The sequence below is a fragment of the Arachis stenosperma genome, chromosome 4 (assembly GCF_014773155.1).
Source record: "Arachis stenosperma cultivar V10309 chromosome 4, arast.V10309.gnm1.PFL2, whole genome shotgun sequence".
Taxonomy (NCBI): Eukaryota; Viridiplantae; Streptophyta; class Magnoliopsida; order Fabales; family Fabaceae; genus Arachis; species Arachis stenosperma.
This window is the reverse complement of record NC_080380.1, coordinates 17,789,025-17,811,557: the sequence shown is the minus strand read 5'-3', so window position 1 is coordinate 17,811,557 and position 22,533 is coordinate 17,789,025. Positions and strand designations below refer to the sequence as shown.

The 22,533-nt window shown below is 37.5% G+C and overlaps 2 protein-coding genes and 1 non-coding gene across 3 annotated transcripts; 1 reads left to right on the top strand and 2 right to left on the bottom strand.

Moving 5' to 3' along the window:
- Positions 1-2,869: 2,869 nt before the first annotated feature.
- On the bottom strand, positions 2,870-3,649 carry LOC130973347 (pathogenesis-related protein 10-like). The gene is made up of 2 exons (XM_057897831.1): positions 3,324-3,649; positions 2,870-3,262 (listed from the first exon to the last, which is right to left on the bottom strand). Exons 1-2 carry the CDS (start codon positions 3,502-3,504, stop codon positions 2,970-2,972), a joined length of 474 nt encoding a protein of 157 aa, XP_057753814.1. The 5' UTR covers positions 3,505-3,649; the 3' UTR covers positions 2,870-2,969.
- A 4,652-nt stretch (positions 3,650-8,301) lies between these two features.
- Positions 8,302-11,743, bottom strand: LOC130976178 (protein DEHYDRATION-INDUCED 19 homolog 7-like). Its single transcript, XM_057900958.1, has 5 exons — positions 11,495-11,743; positions 11,211-11,383; positions 10,260-10,337; positions 9,165-9,424; positions 8,302-8,667 (listed from the first exon to the last, which is right to left on the bottom strand). The coding sequence occupies exons 1-5, from the start codon at positions 11,559-11,561 to the stop codon at positions 8,559-8,561; spliced, it is 687 nt and encodes a 228-aa protein (XP_057756941.1). The 5' UTR covers positions 11,562-11,743; the 3' UTR covers positions 8,302-8,558.
- A 177-nt stretch (positions 11,744-11,920) lies between these two features.
- Positions 11,921-11,994, top strand: TRNAT-AGU (transfer RNA threonine (anticodon AGU)). Its single transcript has one exon. It is a non-coding gene; the product is annotated as a tRNA-Thr (tRNA).
- Positions 11,995-22,533: the final 10,539 nt, after the last annotated feature.

Below are 22,533 nucleotides of genomic sequence, written 5' to 3'. Positions count from 1 at the left end.
AAAGGATATTCTTCATGCCATGGCATCTAAAGGAGTATCATCAAGTTGGAGAAGAAGTGGAGGTGGGGGAAGAGAAAAGAACTCATCCAACACCAAGTGCTTTTATTAGAAAAGATTGAACACAAGCTTGAAAAAATAGAGTGTATCCGAGTTCAGAGTGCTCTAATCCGTTTTGAACCCTGAGTTCTTCTCGGAAATGGAGAGCACCACCCTCTACCATGACGGCAACGACAGTGACTTTCCAACTTGGAGGATTGATGGTCTTCGATGAACTACTTCCATGGAGACAAGACCAAAGCAAAACAAAAAGTGAAAATCAGATTTGAATTACTTATTCCACCACATCCAATGGCGGAGGAAAGTGAATCACCTCCATGACCGAGCGAAACAACGACCATAAACAACATTTAGTCCAAAATTTGTTAGCGAAACAAGTGAAAAATAAAGGGAAGATTCAATTTAATTCAATTCATGCTATTTATCTTAAGTAAATACATAATTCAGGTCATTGATTACAAATCAGTTCAAAGAGAGCCACAAGAACCACATCTTAGAACTTAACTTACAAGATGATTTTAACTTACAATCTGATTAATATAAGTACACTAAGAACACTATCATGTATACCTAAGGATAAGGATGCTTCAAGCTTTTTCTTCAATTGTATTGCAGCAGCCTTATGTCTTGCGCTCTTATGAAGAATATATGAATCATCTTTCCCTCCGATGTTGAAACACCTGACTCTGGAGTCATGATTTGATGCTCCTGTAATGTCTTAATGACTCTGGAAACCGGGTGGAGATCCAAGGGGCAACTTACTCGCACCAAATGCTGTCCTGATAAAATCCAAAACACCTTGGTCTTCTGGCACTGTTTTCACGGAACCAAGCTCAACAACTCCGGCTTTAAGAGGCACAAAAACAACCGTTTGAAGACCAGCTGATCTCCCAAGAAATGATCTTGATTCTAGTTGGTTTGAACAGCTAGCAGAATCAGAAACCCAAATTGATTTGCTAGGCTTGAAAGAGCCACCAGCGCCACAAGGCGAATCGAAACCAAATATATAATACTTTGAGGCCAAGTAAAACATATGCAACTCCGAAACCCTATCTAATCTTGCATAATTCGCCTCTTTCGACACAGAGCAAGCAAAGTATGCATCAAGCTTCCGCAGCACCTTCTTTCGCAGCTCCTCTTCATCACCCTTACTAAGTCTACTCCAATTCCCTTTAGATCCTCCCTCGCCAGCTCGCCCCCTTTGGGATCGCAGCATTGGCCGTCACCCCAAATCAAGGCGGAGCCACCAGATTTCAGCCCAGCAACCTGCCAAAAAATAGCATAATTCCACTTGAAACTCTCTAGAACCTGGCACAGCCACCGCCAGAGGTCAGCATCAGTTCCGACCAAAGCCAAAGCAGAAGCAACCACGCTGGAGAAGAAATTATTGGAAATCACAGAAACAAAGTATGCAACAGCTTCTGCATCCAACACAGATTCCAACACACCTTTGTCTTCATCATTCACACAAAACGCATATTCCACTTCTTCTCCAACTTGATGATTCTCCTTCAGATGCCATGGAAGGAAGAATTTCCTTTCTTTCTCCACTCCCCACAACACTCACTTCGCCGATTCTGTGCAGACGAGGGATTAGGGCAGAAAACTTTGAAAGATTGGGAAAGGTAACGAAACGGCGTTGTTTTTGTCTCTGGAGACTTATGTGTCATGTTTCGAAAAGCTCCCTGCCACGTGGGCTCCGTAACGGCCAGGTCAGTGCCACCTCTGCCAGGTCAACGTTTTTCGTCCAGCCCAAATGCCTGAATTAAACGGAAGGGTTGAAATGTCCATATTTTACGGGAGTGAGGGACTTAAATGGATTTTCCGTTCCTTGAGGACGAAAATATCCGAAAAAAAAAAGTCATAAACCTATTTATCCTTTACTCTAGAAATTAAAAAAAAAAATCCTCTCTCATTCTCTCTCTCTTCCTTCTTGTATCAAAGAAAAGAAAAAAAAAGTATAGATAACGCCGCCCTTGTCCCTTCACACAATGTTATAATTACTTAATTAATTAATCAATTCTGTGTGACTTACTGATTTCATTTCAGTCCATTGCACATGCATGCTTATATGAAATAGATACTCGATATCTAAGTAAGTGCATATTTACTAAAATTTTGTGTGAACCATAGTTTTGAAAAACAAACCAAATATATTGTGAATTGGAAACCAAATGTCAAATCGGATTGGTTCTTAAACAAAAACTTCTTATTCCAAAATTGGTAGAAAACCAGAAAATCAATCTGGTGAACCGAACCAAATCCAAAAAAATGGGAAAAAAACTCCAATAATATTTGTCAATTTCGTAGTTTTCATCTTCGACCGCTTCTCTCGTCAACTTCACTGTTATTTTGGTCATCGCAGTCCTCGTCATCTCCTCCTATAGCCGTTGTCTTCTCTTACACCCTACGTTTCAGCCATTGTCTTCTTCATTGCCTCAATTTTGGTCCCATTGTCTTTCTGTTATGTTGCTTTAAATGTTTAATCGTTAATTCTTATTATTGTTACCTGTGGACTCTGGTTGAATTTAGCCTATTCTTGTTATTTTATTATAATTGAACTACGATTAAATTAATTGAATCAAATGAACTTGTAAATGGGTGAAGAAATAGCTAAAAGTGTTTTTGATGACCCCATGGAATTTTTATAACCTTGGTGTGAACACTTAGATAGGAAATCAACAAGGACGGCAACACATTAAATAAAAAAGTATAGTGTTATAATTTATGCGGTTACGACAGAGAGACAAAAAAAAAATAAGTTAGAGTTTGTCTTATTTATTATTTATTATAATAATTAATAAATACTAAATAAGATAAATTTTAATTATATTTGACTAATTTATTTTGATTAACAAATATTTTCGTTATTTATGAGTCCTTTGAAAGGACATGCAGAAAATAAAAGGAAGCTAATAATCAGGATTAGCCAAAAGGAAAGTCTCAACAAGCTTAACAAGGCCTTCCACTTTGGCTTGAGAAGCCTTAAGGTCTTGTTCACTCATCTTAGCATCACCCTTTGTGAAGAACTGAACATGAACCTTCCTAAGGGACCCTCCGTTGGGTGTTTCCACCAATTGGCTCTCAAATTGGATCTTCTCCAACGTCTCAGCCAACCCTGTTCCCCCAATTATGCTGAAGTTGTACACAAACTTTTCAGCATCAATTTCATCCACTCTGTGAAGAACATACTTGCTTTCCCCACCTGTAACAATATTCATTTATTAATACTAAGCTATATATATGATGATGATGATTGAAGGTACCTTCAAGGATGGTGAGCTTCTTGATGGTTCCAGCACCTCCATCTCCCTGAGTGAACTCAATACTTTGAATGGGTTCGACAATCTTAGGGAAGAGATTGTGAATATCTAAAGACATGGCTTTGAATAGCCTAGCAGGTGGCACAGCAGCAGGGGTAGCATATTCTTGAGTAACAACACCCATTGTTAATTGTTCTTCAATATAGACTTGTGTGTAGAGATTTTATAAAGGCACTAGCTATGGTGGTTAGGTGGAGAAGTTGAGTGCAGTGAGGTTGGTGAAATAACATGAACATCAGTTTCTGTTTCAAGGGAGAAGCAATAACCATTACTCAATCACGCACTTGTACTTGTCAATGAATATTGATGCCGGATTTCAAATGCTGTTATTATTTTATTAATTTCTTTGAGAACTATGATGCTACTGAAAGGGCCATTTTGGCGTCTCCTATTATGTTAAGAGTAATGTCAATATCTAACTTTCACATGATATCAATTATATGAATTATTCAGAATGATTTTAGCCTATTTTGGACCTTGTAATTACTGGTGATTTGGAATGGCGAGTGAACAAAATATTTTTTATCAAAAATAAAAAAATTTCTATTAAGTTTTAAATACGTTTAAATACATCTTTTAAAAAAATATTTTTATTAAAACATAAATTTTTACTTTTTTTAAAAGTCAACAGTATTTTACTTTAAAAAAATAGAAATAAAAGATGTTTTTAATATTTGAAAATTATATCCAAATTTAAAATAGTTTTTGTTTATTAAATTCTTTTTAAAATTAAAAAATATTTTTTTCAAAAGTTAATCCAAATAGATCTTTAATCCCACTAGAGTAGGTTATTAGGTTACTAGTTTAACCAATAGATTTTTCGTCTAACCAACTGTTAGAGTGTTCAAGTATTGGTTACTAGTTTAACCAATTAATTTATTCATAATTAATTAAATAAATATAAAAAATGATAAAAAAAATTAAAAAGCATAAAAGGATTAATACTTGTTTTTTAAATATATAATATATATTTTATTTTAATTTATGTAATAAATGTAAAAAATAATAAAATATATATATATATATATATATATAAATATTAGAATTTAATTTATTTTATCATATATAATATAAAATAAATTAGGCTAGGCCGGCTATTTTATTAAATCGGAGGATCTTGGTTAAAACGGCATCCATGTATTGGTGTCTTTTTCTAGTTTTTTTTTTTTTTGGTAGGAAAGATTTTATATTTAAAGTGAAAAAAAAAAGATGCAGCCAACCCTTCAGAAATTTAGGGTTATGGCAAACAGAAATCCAGATATATAGGATAGGGAAGCGGTTCTCATATGTCAATGTACGAAATGGAATATGATATTTCATTTATCTCTACTCATTGAGATATAATATAAATAATGTGAATGATCAAGATTTTAGTAGTTTGCTTTCAATGTACATGAAGACTAAGAAGCTTCAGATCGGGTAAGTAGTTGGCAAGTATTTAAACTTATACATTGTCTTCTCTGTCCATATGTCCCGAAAGCTTGGCGAAGCCATTTTTCATGTTCAGCCGATCTAAAAATTTGTTAGCCGTTGTTAGCTTTCTACGGATGTCTTTCTTAAAAATAGGCCTAGCCATATATTTTTTTAAAATAATTGAAGAAAATAATTTTAATAAGATAAAAAAAATATTAGAAACTCATCAGAATTTATTTTTAGTTATTATTTAATCATTAATTTAATTTCTTTAATTTAATAATTTAATAATATATTTTATTTCATATTTTTAAATATTAATGACTAACTGATAACTAAAAATAATAAATTTTGATAATTTTTTAGTATATCTCAATAAAAAAAATCATGTTAATTGAAGGAAAAGATCATTGTCAAATGAATATGTAATAGGATGACTTTTTATTAAAAATTAAAAAATATGCTATATTTCAAAAAACAAAATATAAGAATTGAATTATACAAAATACAGTTAAATTAATTTTTTTAGGAAAAGAAAAATTAGGTGAGCCTATCATTAAATTGAATGGGTCTCGATAAATATGAAATTTGTATTTATTTATCTATTATATATTATGTATGTATGATTTTGATAGTATGCTATTCACTCTGAATATCATCTCCATTATATTATACTTTTCCTAACTTGAACATTGGAATACTTTTATAAATGTCCACTGGCACTGTTTTTAAAAAAACGGACGTACACTTCATCCCGTCCAAGAAAAAGCAAGTTCAAGCATTGAGCAGGACGAACTATACCCTGGAGCCGACTACTCACACAGGAACAAAAATAATAGAATTATTAGGCAGAATATCATCAATGATCAAAAAGAAAATATCCCTTATAACTCTAAGATACCATATGTTCATACCCTGACCCAAAACATAAAGTCATGCCCAATAAAAATAAAAGATTCACTCGAAAATGGTGATCTCTACCACATATCCAACCTCTTTAAAGAGGTCGGACACGGCATAAGGAACCAGTCTTACTTATCCAAATAAGTAACGGCCTCTGTGAATCTCTCCTACTATCTCTATCATCATTAAAAGATAGATCCTAACATATCTCTCAAAAATGAAGGAAATATTCATCCACCTAAAAAGGTAGGACTACTCCAAAAAAGGTGGTTATTGGCTCTACTATAAATATACTGATACTCTCAGGTATATTTACGTTCTAACCTAATAAAAACTTGCAAAAAGTCCTTGCTAACTTAAGCATTGAAATTTTTTGTAGGTATCACCCCTACCTCCTCACGAAAAATACGGACGACAGTGCTTCGCCATAAGAATAAGTCGGAGGCTGTCTCACAAAGACATTAAACCTCACGTTCAGACCCAAATCAATATTTCAGATAACTCTCAAAATATCATAGTTATCCCTTAGTTAATGAATTATTAAATTGGCATATTTATACGAAATTACATTTGATTGAGGTGATTTTAAAAATTGTATAAATAAAATTTGAAGAAATAGACAATTGAGTGGAAGAAATTTTTTTTTGAAACCAAACATATGCTCAATTCATATTGAAAAGTTATATTTAAAATGAATATGAATTTTTTTTAAGTTTAATTCAATAATTTTAATTTAGACTATCAAATTTTATTCTTTTTGACATATATATTTTAAAATTTAAATTATATCTGATTTAAAATTAAAATTGAGGTATTATTAAATTTTTCGTAACAAATAATAGTAGTAGATGGCAAAAAATGTCTGATTAGTTTTTCATGCATTTTACAAATTGTGAAAAGTTGTTATCACTAATGACAAAAATTATACACCAATGGTCAATATTAATGCATTATTTTAAGTTTATTTTTCATATTTTATCTAAAAATTAATTTTTGGTCTTAGTAAGTAATAAAATTTGTTTAAAGAACTAAAACATAAAATATTTTAATTAGTTTTTTTATTTTCACCTTTAAATTATTGTCCTATATTACAGCTCAATTATAAGTAACAAAATATTAAAAGGTATTTTACATACAATGTTTAGGTAATTTTTGTCCGTTCATAATTTTTTTTCAATCTTTTCAATTTTATTTGTGTACAAAATATACTGTAAAAAGTCAATAATAAAAAAAACTGTACATACTTTATACAAAAATAATATTATAACAAAAAAAAACTTTGAAGTGAACAATTGCGTATTTTTAAGTTTATTTTTTTTAAATAATATATCATTCTCCGGTTGAAATTTGTATGTTATTTTTGTATTGATGTCATTTTTTTCTCTTTTTCTGTAATCACGACTTTTGGTTTAACATTCTATTTATTTTAAATGAATATTTTCTATAAATAATAAATTATATTTTAAGACATAACTTATAATTCGTTAAGATAAATTCTACTTATTATTAAGAGTAATATTAAGACAATTACGTAAAGTTATATTATTTAACTTAATATTTATTATTTTATATATATATAATATCTATAATTATATATTTATTGTATCTAAGATTATTTATTTATTTCAGTAATAATTAAAAAATAAAAAATATGACTCTTTATTTTTAAATTATTACTCTCAAATATTTTTAATTGTTAAATATGTTCTAAGTCATGTCAATCCACTTTCAACGTTTTATTTATTAAAATCTAAATAAGTATAGTGGTTAAGTAAACAACAGTTTAAAAGAAAAAAAAAAAAGAAGTAAACCACAGTTAAATAGTAGATGGCTTCAAAAGAAATTAAACGAATATATAGTCGGCCTTGATTGCTGAGCCAAGTCCTTATTTTAAAGCTATCTATTTATGACATTTTACCTCTACAACTAAGGTTATTTTTGTCATTTCAATCTTCATTACATGACAAATAACAACTTGGCTAACTTTTGATACCATGAATATGGTATTCCACTTTTTCCAATTGACATACGTGATAATTTTCCGATAGGGATAAGGGGTGAAAAATACTCGCTGATCAACACGGTAACAAGCTCAACATAAAGATGTTGATTTGGAATGCTTTTCGAAATAGCCCATTTGCTTAAGAATAATTATCCAAAGTAAGTCAGTAACAAATGTGGTTCAATAACTAATATGATTAGTTGTAGATCAAATAACAGTTATGTCCCCTTCCCTCTGTTAGAGGTAATGAGGTATAGAAGTCTGGGATTTGAACCTATCATGATATAATTTAACCAACCAAAAAAACACACTAAAATATTTTTCAGTATTCATGCATCCAAATTGAACCTATGCCTGTTCCGTTGAATCAATATCTCAATTATTAGATATTCCCTTTACTTCAGAACTCAGATTAACAAGTATATAAGGGTAAAGCCGTCTCTATCACTCATGAATTCATTTATATACATTAATAATGTATTTCGCACAGGAGCACCAGATTTTGGTTTATGGGGAAAGTATTGGATAGCCTCTTTAAAAAATAAACTAACATGGGTGATGATGGGTCTGAATTCTACTGCATCTACATTCTATGGTGCCATGTACGCCACATAAATTTTATTTCATTTGCATTGAACTAGCATATTACACAAGCAGCATAACAAAGGTTCCTTCCCATTGTTGCATTTTATGAACATAGCTCTAGATACATTACATATTTTCTTTGATCTAGCTACTCCCACTTCTATCATCTTCCTCAACAAACTCGAACGCCCACTTCTCCTCTGGTGCTTAATACATATAGCTCCTGCTCCTAGTACAATAGTAATAATAGTAGCATAACGAGCCATAAATTTCAGTTATAAGTTATCGTCAAGAATTGTCGACATGAGCAGCCCTTGAACAAACTCAAACCTCCGCGCTTTCTCTACTTTATCCTCGTCTGACAGCTGTACCTGTTGAGGTTTTCTGTTACCATAAACAACTAATTGTCAGACAAGAGTGGGAGAAAATCTGAACAAGTTTTGATTGGTGAATGACATAATATTGAAGAATTAAAACACGACGAAGGCGCAGTATGAGAGAATGGCAGCATGATTATATTGTCAATCTGTAATCACAGCTCAAGACTTCAGACACATGAAACCAAGGCATCACTCTCGAGGTGTTTTTGGTTGGGGACTTGGGGGCTAAAAACGGGTGAAATTTTTTATAGATGAACACCTGTGTAAAAATCCCCAAGGAGTTTATCCATGAAAATTTCCACCTGAGTTTTACCCAGCAACCAAACATACCAGTCCAAATGCCATCCATTACGTTTCGCATATACTTTCAAGTCTCCGAAAACAAGAACTCAAGGCAAAATTGATCATAGAACATGGTTAGCATCCAACATGAAACATTTTTAACACAAAATTTCTGAAACAAAGAAAAGGTTAAGCATAAAACAATATAAGCACCCCTACCTTTCCAAGGAACTCTTATTTGAGCTTTCTTTTACTAGGGCAGCTTCAATTGAAGGACAAGGTTGCGCACTTTCAGACTCATCGGATAAAACTGGGTTAAAAATGAATGACGACAACAGAGGATCTGGCTCAGAATTGGAGGAAGATATGAAGGAAGAACCTCCAAGAAGGGACTGCAAGGCTCCTTCTCTCAATTCTTTTCTCAATATAGAAAATGTTGAACTGGAGCTTCCTTTCCTGAGCCTCCTTTTTCGCTGCACGTAATTATTAGTTAAGGAAAATCTTTGTAGCCTCCAGTCTGGCATAGTTATCTAACCTAAACCAAGCAATTTAAAAGATTTGCACAAAATGATACTTGGAGGTTGGAACCAGGTAGTTAGGCATGCAAATAGTAGACAAATAGAAAATGTGTTCCAGAACACAAAATTGTGTTATACACCTACTCATAATTCACATTGATTGAACAGAGGCCTACAAAATCACATGGGAAGAACAGGGTCTTCAAAGACAGTACAAGATATTAGCCTCTAACAATGGTAAAGTCACATATATAAACTACATATGATGACTAGTCACATCTAAACAAGTTTCATGAGAAAACATACATGAGGCAAGTAACTCCCCTGCATCTAAACTAACAACTAAATCGTCAACATGGATCAAATGACGGCAGATCATAGTACCTTACCATAGATCACGTGTTTAATACTATCTAGCTAGTGTGCCCACTTATACATCTAAGAATCCTCATCTACAAAAAGCTGAACTATATCTTTATTGGCTTTTAACTGCCCAAAATTCATCCCACACAACATTCTCAGTGTAAACAAAACTCCATTATAGTTAAGCAGCCGGTCATTTATGTTGAGGGGCGGGCATAAAAAAATTTTTGGCATAAACTTTCATTCTTTTGGACTCCCTCTTTTAAAATAACTGAAAAAGAACGAAAACTGGTCCAAAACCAGATTTTTTTGCACAGAGATCATCCATATAAGTCATTTGGAAAAAACCATGCACAGTTATAGTATATCTAGGGAGAAAATGAAAACAAGAAGAAGAAGAACCATAAAGGAAACCAACTAGTAAAAAGGATATTCTTAAAAAATTCCCATGTTGTGTAGTAATATGTCCGACAAGATCCATCCCCACCTTTTTTGCACAGACTGGACACACCTGAGAATACAAGAAACCCGAGGAAACCACAAGTCAGCACATAGAAAAACAAAAGCGAAAAAAGCCATAACACCTCAGCCAATGCAATGCTTTGGCCTTTTTAACAAAAAAAAAAAAAACATAGAAAAGAAAGAACACCGTCGTAATTTCGTATTATATATAACTCATAATTCACAAAAAACCAAGCACCACAAATTTGGGTGTGAGTGCACCATCAAACAAAAATTACAAAATAATTGCAGAAACGTTATTTCAGCACACAAAAACAACTTGTGTAAGAACCAAATACACTCCCCCCTCTCGAACCCTCCCTTCTCTCTCTCTCTCTCTCTCTCTCTCTCTCTCATCTAGCAGTCACCCTCACTAACCCAAACAGGACCACTCCTCTAGCATCCATATTCCATTATCTACAAGTTGTAACAAGACAGCCAGAATAAATTTAAGAAAATGGATAAAAGTGACTGTTATCAAGACCATACAATACAGGCATATGAGTAAGGTACAAACAAAATGCCTAAGGTCCACCCCCTTTAGTCCTAGGAATTGCTCGGTAAATTTCAAAGATAGTATGGTAGAGATCACGTTACACTTCTACTGTGATCAAACAACTTTAGGTGAATTCCTTTTTCCACTCATTACTGCTAGGCATAAATACGACATTAGTAGAATAATTTTCGTTATGTCATAAACGAGACACTATCACCTTCATTTTTACACCTTTTTTATTCCAAGTTCAAAAATCAAATTATAAATAAAAGGTGGCGCCATCGTATTCAGACATTAAAGTAGGGACGAAGAAAAGATAAAAAGCTCAAAATTTCGAACATGGAAATGTGACAGAGATTTAAGAGAGAACAAAAAAAGGGAAGGTACCCCGTTTTTGGCTTCTCGAGGATGGTCCTCGTCAATGTGGCAGCAGAGTCCAACGACGTCGTACTCGTCGGCACAAAAGGGGCAAAGAAACTCCGCCCTGAAATCATCGCCTCCTCCTCCGCCACCGCCACCTCCGCCATCGGAATCCTCGTGAACACCGCCAACATACAGATCTACAAGCGAAACCACAAACAAACACACACGAATTATCAAATTAATGATAAATAATTATTAAATTAAGAAATAAGAAATGGATGAAAAGAGGAAGGAAATGGGAAGTTCACCAGATCGAGAATAGTAACGGCGTGAAGCGGTGGAGAGACGAGCGGAAATCCAGGAATCGGAGTCCATTGAAGCGGAGAGGGGCAAAGGAGTAAAAAGGGCGCGTCAACGACGAAACCCTAAGATGGGGATGCAGCAACCCAAACAACCAAACGAAGAAAGAAAGAGAGACAGAGAGAGAGAGTCTCTACCGACCTTCCGGCACACGAGAGAGAGAGTGTGTGTTGTTGCGTTGGCTTTTCTTTTCTCTGTTTCCTTCTCTCTTTCCTTTTTCTGTTTTTTTTTTTTTTTAATGTGGGGAGGTGAACCGCCACGTGTCCTGCTGCGTCAAACTTAACTACTTTCTTTGCCATTCTGGAACGCGCCAAGTCGAGAGGACTTCCTTTATTACATTACTTATTACTATTTTTAAACGAAATTTTCATAAAGCTCTCGTAGCTCAGTTGGTTAGAGCACCCGTTTAGTAAGCGGGAGGTCTTGAGTTCGACTCTCAACGAGAGCAAATTTTAATAATTATTTTATGGATCTCTTATTAAATGGGCCGGGCCAGGACCAGAACAAAAACCACCAACAAGGGTTGCGTGTTACGTACTTGAGGACCCAAAATTCAAATTAATGTACTTATGTACCCATCATCGTTTTGAATTTAGACAAAATTTCAAGGCTCATAATTCCCGGTATAGTGTCCTTTAATCGCTTCCCTCACTTTTCTTTCCTGGCTTTAATTGTTGTAGCAATAATGTGTCTAAGATGCTCTATGATGATGAGTCCTACGTAGTAGATATATAGGACAATGAGTAGATACAATACAGGCAATTATACATTACAAGTTGAGGAGCGCTTTGTATTGTATGGGAGGGCTGAGTTTTGGATCACTATAGTCCAAATGATGATATGGTGGATTAAAAGGGTGTGCTTGTGTGGTGCATCATATATATTTATTTTCTACTTTGCACATAATAATAATAATAATAATAATAATAATAATAATCGTTTGTATGCAGCTATGCGAGAAAATCGATATTTTACGTGAAATTAAAAAAAAATTAAATACATAAAACATAAAATTTTAACAAGATTTAAATTGTAAAATTGTAAGACTTACTAAAAATTTTGTAAAATTGATTGATTCATTTAAAATCATAATATCAAAAAATTTTAAGAATTAAATCGAAATTTTAACTATTATACTTATACCTATTATATATAATGAGAACATAAAATACGTTTAGTAGTAAAATTAAACCCTAATAATAATAATAATAATAATAATAATAATAGTCAAACCTTCATTAATTGTGTGTTGTATTTCGTACTTGCTTTATTCTAATAACTCAATTATGACTAGGAGTGTCAAAATTTTCCGAAACGCGGGGATCCCCGCAGAGACTGTCCCAAACGGAGATTTGAAGGCGAAGAATTTTTTTCATGGGGATGGGGATGGGGGTGGGATGTTTTTTTCATGGGGATGGGGATGGGGATGGGACTAACATCCCACCCTCCCCCCCCCCCCCAAAAAAAATAAGTGCGGACACCCGAGTAGCAATCCCCGCCCCTTCCCCGATAATTCTTCGAAATTCTTGAATTTACTTAAATACCCTTAATTTATTTCTAATATAGAGGCTTTTTAGTAATTTCACCAATTGAAAACCCTAATCCTACTTTATTGAATGTCTTCCCTTCTCTCCTACTACTATACTTTGTTATTGTGACGTCCCCAAGCCCCCAACTCTCCAGTCCCAAAAGTTTAAAACTCCATAGCTGTGTCTACAGTCACAGCCATAGCACCATACTTCCTCGCCAGTCGCCACCAACCACTCCTCCTGCTCAATGCTTACGTTACCACGCCGTCACCCTCACAGCTTCACCACGTCGTTCTCTCTCGTCAGGCGCGGTGACCTTCCCCTCTCCACTCCTGCGTCTGTGTAACACCCTACCATACGGAGTCTTATGCTTAAGTCATAATTCAGAGATGGCAAGGTATTACGACCTCAAATATAAAAATTTAGTACATATAGTAGTATGAATGATTGATTATAACTAGGAGCCTTTGCAGAAAAAGGGGTAAACAAAAACCGCAACTCGAAGGCGCAACACTCCGATCGATAACGTAACGAACGAGGATAACCAACGCGAGATTATATATATACAAAGGAGTGTCAAAAACAGGAATATCAAGACTCAAGATCCGGCTGCGAAGATAACCGGTCCGAGCATAGCAATATATACATATGATAAAATAAGGAAAACCCCAAAGGAAACCCAAAGGGACACAAATACATAAAACCTATTCTCCAAAATTCTCCCATAAAAGGAGTCATCACAGTTTGTATTATTTAATGGAGATAAAAGTATCTAAGCAAAACGTATAAACCAAAACATAGCCCCGAGAACAAAGGATCTTCGCAATATAGAAGTCTCCAGCATGCATCAGCGGGACACCTCACGTCTTGCATCTGAAAACCACAAAATCCGCATGGGTGAGAACCAGAGGTCCCCAGCATGGTAACAGCTTCCACATATATAATACATAATAATGGAGGAAAGCCGAAGGCAATCCTAGAACTTCCTCCAAATAATATCAAAGCTTATAAACAAGCTAAACCGTATAAGGGCATCTGACTAAAGATTCTTCAGTCTAACTAATACTTCCCTTTCCAATTCCTTCAAACCTCCCAACCACCAGCAGGATATAATATAGCAAACACAGTTATATCAAACAAAGAATATCAAATACGAGCAAGTAAGACATTTATACAATTAGCAAGTTATATGCAGTCAAATAGGCAATCTCAAACAATTCACATAATATGCATATGATGAATGCCTGTCCCTAGTGGCTGATGATATCATCTGTCGGTTATAGAGCCAACCCGACAAGTCCCGGTAGCTAACCATTGGACTGTCCCTCTGTCATGCATCCCCAACTCGAGTTAAACTCATCATAAACTTGATCATAATCATGATCTATATCCATCACCCTCACTGGTGAATATTTACGGGGGCGAGCTCATCCGGGTCTTTCACAGTGCCCGGCCACACTTATGACATAGGGTCAAAAGAGTATCAAGTCTCAACCTGGAGCACGTGGTGGCTAGCCACTGCTACTACCCAGGGAAACTCGTAACTCCGATAGTGGAAGTGCAAATCACAATTATCAATAATTCAGCATAAACATGCATGAATTCTCATCCATGGATCAACATCCATATCAGCCATTCCGGCTCACAGTTAAATCCATAACCAGCCAATATTCATAGCATACACAGCTATTCCGGCTCACGGTTAAATCCATAACCAGCCATTTCATTAACAATTACAGCCTTTCGGCCCATGGCATAACAAGCACTTCCACCACCATCCTCCGCATCTCACATAATCATCTTGATCCTCATTGATCATTCATATTTCCCTTACTTCACTCGCAAGTTAACTCATTCACTAGCCCCGTTTTAATAGCTAGGCATGCCATAATGATTTAAGACATAAATGGTGAGATCGGAGGCTTAAAAGTATGAGATTTGGCTTTTGAAACTCAAAAATCAACTTTGGGATGAAAACAGGGCCGCGCGTACGCGCACTCCGCGCGCACGCGTGGATGGCCTCAAAAACTCATCGACGCGTAAGCGTCATGCACGCTAACGCGTGGATTCAAAACTTGCCAATCGACGCGCACGCATCAACCACGCGTACGCGCGGGTGTTCTCGTGCCCCAGGCACAACACCGGCACAAGTCTGGCATAACTCTCTGGAAATTGGCTGGGCATTGGGTGCAGCACAATCGGCGCGCCCGCGCACATCACGCATACGCGTGGATGGCACTTTTCGGAAGATCGGCGCGTACGCGCCAGGTGCGCCCACGCACAAGGGGTCATTCTGCTAAATATTTTCTAAGTTAAAAGCTGCAGAATTTCACAGATTTACACCCCAATCTTCCAACGGACATAACTCCCTCATTTTAAATCGTTTTTCACCCGTTCTTCGAACGGTATGGACATCCCGGATCCAATTTCATTTCTAAATAGATTTGGTACAAAACGGAAATCCGTAGTCCAAGTTATGTCCCGTCAAAGTATGCCCAAAAACCATATTTTCATACAAAACCACAATATGCCATTTTCAAAACAAACCATTTTCAACTCTTTTCAAAATTAATCAAAACATGCCAATTTCATCCCTTTTCTTTGAAATCAATCAAAATGTATCAAATTCAACATCAAGCCTCCTCAACTCACACATTGACACATTACCACAATATACAAAATCACTATCTCATCATTTTAGCCCACTTCACCCAAGTGGCTCAAACTCAAACATATTGACATATCATATACTATTCCTCATGCCAATTTTTCAACAACACCAAATCCAATTAACCATCATTATACATAATCAATATCATATTCACCATCAACATGGTTCAACCCACAATTCAACCATAACCACTCATCAAGCATATCACAACATGCATACTTCTCATACATCATACCATTAAGGCATCAATGATCATCATCACATATATGACCATATCATATATCTCAATCATTCAACAACATCAACAATTCAATGCCTATCTTAGGGCCTCTAGCCTAAGTATTTCCTACCACATTACATATTAGATACGGGAAACCGAAACCATACCTTCGCCGATTTTCCCAAGCTCCACCGGAGCACTTCCAAACCAATATCCACAAGCTCTCAAGGCCTCAATACCTCCAAGAACAGATTTTTCACCACCAAACCCTTTCCAAGCTTTTCAAAATCACCACTCAAGCTCCAATATCCACACATACACAACCTAAGCCACAACCATCATACCCATACACAACATCTCAAAACCCAAGCATCATAAAACAACAAAATACACTAGGGTTGAGAATCTTACCACACCCAAGGTCCAAGGAGACAAGATTAACCTTCTCCTTCAAGAGAGTTTGGTCCTATAACATCAAAGAACCCAAAATCTCAACATTTCACCCATGAAACTCGAAAATAAGGGCTGAGATTTCGAACAGCAACACGTGGCTTACCTCAAGATTGATTATATGGGTTTTGTAGAGCTCTCCGCGGTGAACGCGTGGCCGCAAACAGAGCGGCAATCGGAGCTCTAGATCAAAAGTTATGATGGTTTGAAGATCAACCAAGGGAGAGAACTTGAGAGAGTGTTCTTCCTCCCTTTCTCTCTAATTTCAGCTTGTGTGTGTAACAAATGAGGAGAGAGAGTGCTGAAAACTAGGGTTTTGGTTAAGTTATGTTGGGCCAAGGGCCCACTTTGGGTCCATTTGGCCCGGTTTGGCCCGTTCGGTCCAATCTTGGTCCGAATTCTATAAAATTGGTACCAAAATTCTCGTCTCAGTCTCCTCTATCACATTTAGCCATAAAAAATCACATTTTAGGCTTTCTAGAATAAATTCTCATTTATGGGTTAATTAGCCGTTAATTAACCGGGTTTTACATTCTACCCACCTAATTGGAAATTTTGCCCACAAAATTCAAATGCAATTACCTGAGAATAAATGCGGATAATCCGTTCGCATCTCCGACTCAAGTTTCCAAGTGTGTTCCTCAACACCGTCTCGACTCCAAGCCACTTTCACTAAAGAAACCTCTTTTCCACGCAACCGTTTGATACTAGTATCATCAATTCTGACCGGAGCCACTGGAAGCGTCAAATCTTCCCTTAACTGAACCGATTCAGGTTCTAACACATGGCTAGCATCAGGAGTGTACTTCCGAAGCTGCGACACGTGAAACACGTCGTGTAGGTTCGAAAGATGAGGTGGTAGAGCCATCCGATACGCCACCGGTCCAATCCTCTCCAGGATTTGAAATGGACCAATGTATCGAGGATTCAACTTCTTTGCTTTAATCGCCCTACCTACTCCCGTGGTCGGAGCAACCTTAAGGAAAACATGGTCTCCTTCCTCAAATTCTAAGGGCTTTCGCCTCTGATCGGCGTAACTCTTTTGACAACTCTGTGCCGTAAGCATCCTATCACGGATTTTCTTGACTTGTTCAGTAGTCTCAGCTATCATTTCTGGCCCCAACAAGCTTTTCTCTCCAGCTTTATACCAACACAGCGGAGATTGACATTTTCTCCCATACAAGGCCTCATACGGAGCCATTCCGATGCTCGCATGATAACTATTATTGTATGCAAACTCCACTAATGGCATATATCGATCCCAACTCGCCGGTTGGTCCAAAACACACGCTCTCAACATATCCTCTAGTGTTTGGATCGTCCTCTCAGATTGACCATCTGTTTGAGGATGGTAAGCCGTGCTCAAGCTTAATCGGGTTCCAAAAGCCTTCCGAAATGCACCCCAAAACCTTGAAGTAAAACGAGGATCTCTATCAGAGATTATAGTAGCAGGTACACCATGAAGTCTCACAATCTCCTTTATGTATAACCGTGCTAGCTCCTCAAGGGTGTAAGTCATACGAACGGGCAAAAAGTGAGCTGACTTTGTCAGTCGGTCCACAATCACCCAAATAGTATCAAAACCAGCTCTAGTCCTTGGCAATCCTGACACAAAGTCCATTGCAATACTTTCCCACTTCCATTGTGGAATCTCTAGAGGTTGCAACATACCGGCGGACTTTTGATGTTCAATCTTTACCTTTTGACAAGTTAAGCACTTTGAAACATACTCCGCCACACCATTCTTCATACCCGGCCACCAAAACATCACCTTTAAATCATGGTACATCTTAGTACTTCCCGGGTGAATGGAGAATCCGCTTTTGTGTGCCTCCTTCAAAATATCTTGCCTCAAAGTGCCAACATCCGGCACAATAATCCTACCCTTGAATCTCCATAACCCATCTTTTTCTTCCGACACTCTCCACTGTTTTCCTTGCTCAATGGCCGGTAACACTTTCCATAACGCTTCATCATTTTGATGAGCCTTTAGGAGTTCGGACTTAAAGTCACTTGAGATTTCTAATCGGCTCAAACACAAAGTTCCGGATACTTCTTGAGTACCAATTTTCAGACTCTCGAATCCCTTGAGCAACTTCTCCTCTTGGAGCATCATCCAAGCTGCACATAACGACTTCCGACTTAACGCATCCGCCACTACATTCGCCTTTCCCGGATGGTAATGCAACTCAAAGTCGTAATCCTTCAACAATTCCATCCACCTCCTCTGCCTCATATTAAGCTCTTTCTGATCAAAGAGATACTTCAAGCTCTTATGATCAGAGAAAACTTGGAACTTAACCCCATAGAGATAATGCCTCTACACCTTCAAGGCAAACACAACCGCAGCGAGTTCCAAATCGTGTGTAGGATAATTAACTTCATGAGGTCTCAACTGTCGTGAGGCATACGCCACCACATTATGATGCTGCATCAGCACGCACCCTAAACCTTTTAATGAGGCATCACAATACACCTCAAAAGGCTCGTTCGGCTCGGGTAACACTAACACAGGTGCAGTAGTCAACCTTTTCTTCAATGTCTGAAAGCTCTCTTCGCATTCAGGAGTCCAAACAAACGGAGTGTCTTTTCGGGTTAACTTCGTCATTGGTAACGCTATCTGTGAAAAGCCCTTGATAAACCTTCTGTAATAGCCAGCTAAACCCAGAAAACTCCTTATCTCTGTTACGGTGGTTGGTTGCTTCCAATCCATCACAGCCTCCACCTTAGTTGGATCTACGGCTATTCCCTTCTTACTCACCACATGCCCCAAAAACTTCACCTCACTCTTCCAAAATTCACACTTAGACAGTTTTGCATAAAGTTTCTTCTCCTTTAGAATCTGCAACACGGTCCTCAAGTGTTCCGCATGCTCTTCTTCAGTCTTGGAATAAATCAGTATGTCATCAATGAAGACAACAACGAATTTATCCAGAAATGGACGGAAGACTCTATTCATGTAATCCATGAATACCGCAGGAGCGTTCGTCAACCCAAAGGACATCACAGTGTACTCGTAATGACCATAACGAGTTCTGAAAGCGGTCTTAGGGATATCCTCACCCCTCACCCTTATCTGGTGATAACCGGATCGCAAATCAATCTTAGAGAAAACTCCAGCTCCTTGTAACTGATTCCATGAGATCATCAATTCTCGGCAATTGTTACTTATTCTTTATTGTAACCTTGTTCAACTGCCTGTAATCCACACAGAGCCGCATACTCCTATCCTTCTTCTTCACCAGTAACACTGGAGCACCCCACGGAGAGACACTTGATCGTATGAAATTCTTTCCCAATAAATCCTCTAACTGAGATTTTAGCTCGTTCATCTCTAACGGTGACATCCTATAAGGAGCACTTGAGATTGGTCCCGCCCCGGGCACCAACTCAATTGCAAACTCAACCTCTCGGTTAGGTGGAAACTCATCAATATCATCGGGAAACACTTCCGGAAATTCACCCACAACCGGAATCTGTTCCAACCTTTGATCATCACCCGAAACACCCGCGGTTAGCAACATGATACCCTGACATTCGATTCCAGAACAGTTCACCATCATCGAATTCAAGTAATAATTATTCACCACGACCGGCCCTTCTGTATCTTTCGGCATAAAGTACACCGATTTTGTAGAACAATCAAGCAGAACATGGTTCTTAGATAACCAGTCCAATCCCAAGATAAGATCAAGACCGACCATCGGTAAGCAGATTAAATTATGAACAAAATCACGCTGCTTGAACCTAAAGGAAACTTCCGGGCATCCTAGCCTAGTTACCATGGCTTCATGGGTAGCATTGTACACTCCTAGATCATAACCTAAAGTTACAATCTTCAGTCCTAACTCATGGGCTTGCTCAAATGCAATGAATGAATGTGATGCTCCCGAATCAAATAAAGCATTTAAAGTTTGACCAGCTATTTCACAGTTACCTCGAATGAGTGTCTCAGATCCCTCAGCTCCTACAGTTGAAGTGGTGAACACCCGACCAGTCTGTTGTGCTTTTCCAGCACCTTGTTTCTGCTTCTCAGGACAATTTACGGCTTTATGCCCCGCCTTTCCACAAGTGTAGCACAAACCCCATCCGGCCTTGCATGGTGCTCCCGGATGGTGACTCCCACATCTAGTACAAGCTTGATCATTTTGAGGCTGCTTCCCAAACCTTTTTCCTTGGGAGTTGTTATTGTTGTTGTTGGGCCTCCTAAAAGAGCTTCCCCTCTTGAAAGATGGACCTCTAGGTGCAAGGCTCTTCCCTCGGTTCTGTGGGAATGATCCCCTTTGACTCCCTTTCTCAGCGGTTGCCCTCTTCACACACTCTTCAGCGACCCTACACTTGTTTACCAACTCGGAGAAAGTCCTAATCTCCATTGGTCCCACTGAACTGAAAATATCACTCCGGAGTCCTCCTTCATACTTAACACACTTCCATTCCTCATATTCCACCGGAGTCCCTTGGCACATACGAGAGAACCTGAACAGCTCCTCAAACTTGTCAGTATACTCTGATATGGACATAGTACCCTGTTTCAGCTGTAACAATTCAAGTTCCTTAGCCGTCCTAGCAGAAGTCGGAAAGTACTTCTTATAGAACTCTTCTTGAAAGACATTCCAGGTGATATAGTCATCACCCTGCTGCAGAAGACGTCGGATGCCTTGCCACCAATGCGACGCCTCACCGGTGAGCATATAAGTGGCAAACTCGACACGCTGTCCTTCAGGTACCACTTGTGCTTGTAATGCTCGCTCTATAGCCTGAAACCATGTATCAGCCTCAGTCGGACTAGTAGTTCCCTTGAACTTAGGTGGATTAACCTTCAAAAAGTTTGCCAGTGTCATCGGGCCCTGAACTCCACCTCCATCATTACCATGGTTGTTCATCTGTTGACCAAGAGCCTCAGCAGTGGCTTGCATAGCAGCAGCCATGTTCTCCAACGCAGCCATAAAGTTCACCGGGTTATTAGGGTTATTCTCCGGTGCACGAGCATTCGTACGACCTCTCGCACTACCTCTACCGCGTCCACGAGGCGCCATCTGGTTCCTATACACACCCAACAATCGATATTAAGTTGATCAGTCTCAATATCGGAAGTCTAGTGCTTCAAAGTCCCAAATGCATGCTCATGAACGTTTATGCCAATTATATCAAGCAGATATACTAATAGCACATAACACACACACAGAGAATGCACAGAAGCATAGTCAGTCCATACCTCAGGCTCTACAGGAACGAACTGCTCTGATACCATAATGTAACACCCTACCATACGGAGTCTTATGCTTAAGTCATAATTCAGAGATGGCAAGGTATTACGACCTCAAATATAAAAATTTAGTACATATAGTAGTATGAATGATTGATTATAACTAGGAGCCTTTGCAGAAAAAGGGGTAAACAAAAACCGCAACTCGAAGGCGCAACACTCCGATCGATAACGTAACGAACGAGGATAACCAACGCGAGATTATATATATACAAAGGAGTGTCAAAAACAGGAATATCAAGACTCAAGATCCGGCTGCGAAGATAACCGGTCCGAGCATAGCAATATATACATATGATAAAATAAGGAAAACCCCAAAGGAAACCCAAAGGGACACAAATACATAAAACCTATTCTCCAAAATTCTCCCATAAAAGGAGTCATCACAGTTTGTATTATTTAATGGAGATAAAAGTATCTAAGCAAAACGTATAAACCAAAACATAACCCCGAGAACAAAGGATCTTCGCAATATAGAAGTCTCCAGCATGCATCAGCGGGACACCTCACGTCCTGCATCTGAAAACCACAAAATCCGCATGGGTGAGAACCAGAGGTCCCCAGCATGGTAACAGCTTCCACATATATAATACATAATAATGGAGGAAAGCCGAAGGCAATCCTAGAACTTCCTCCAAATAATATCAAAGCTTATAAACAAGCTAAACCGTATAAGGGCATCTGACTAAAGATTCTTCAGTCTAACTAATACTTCCCTTTCCAATTCCTTCAAACCTCCCAACCACCAGCAGGATATAATATAGCAAACACAGTTATATCAAACAAAGAATATCAAATAGGAGCAAGTAAGACATTTATACAATTAGCAAGTTATATGCAGTCAAATAGGC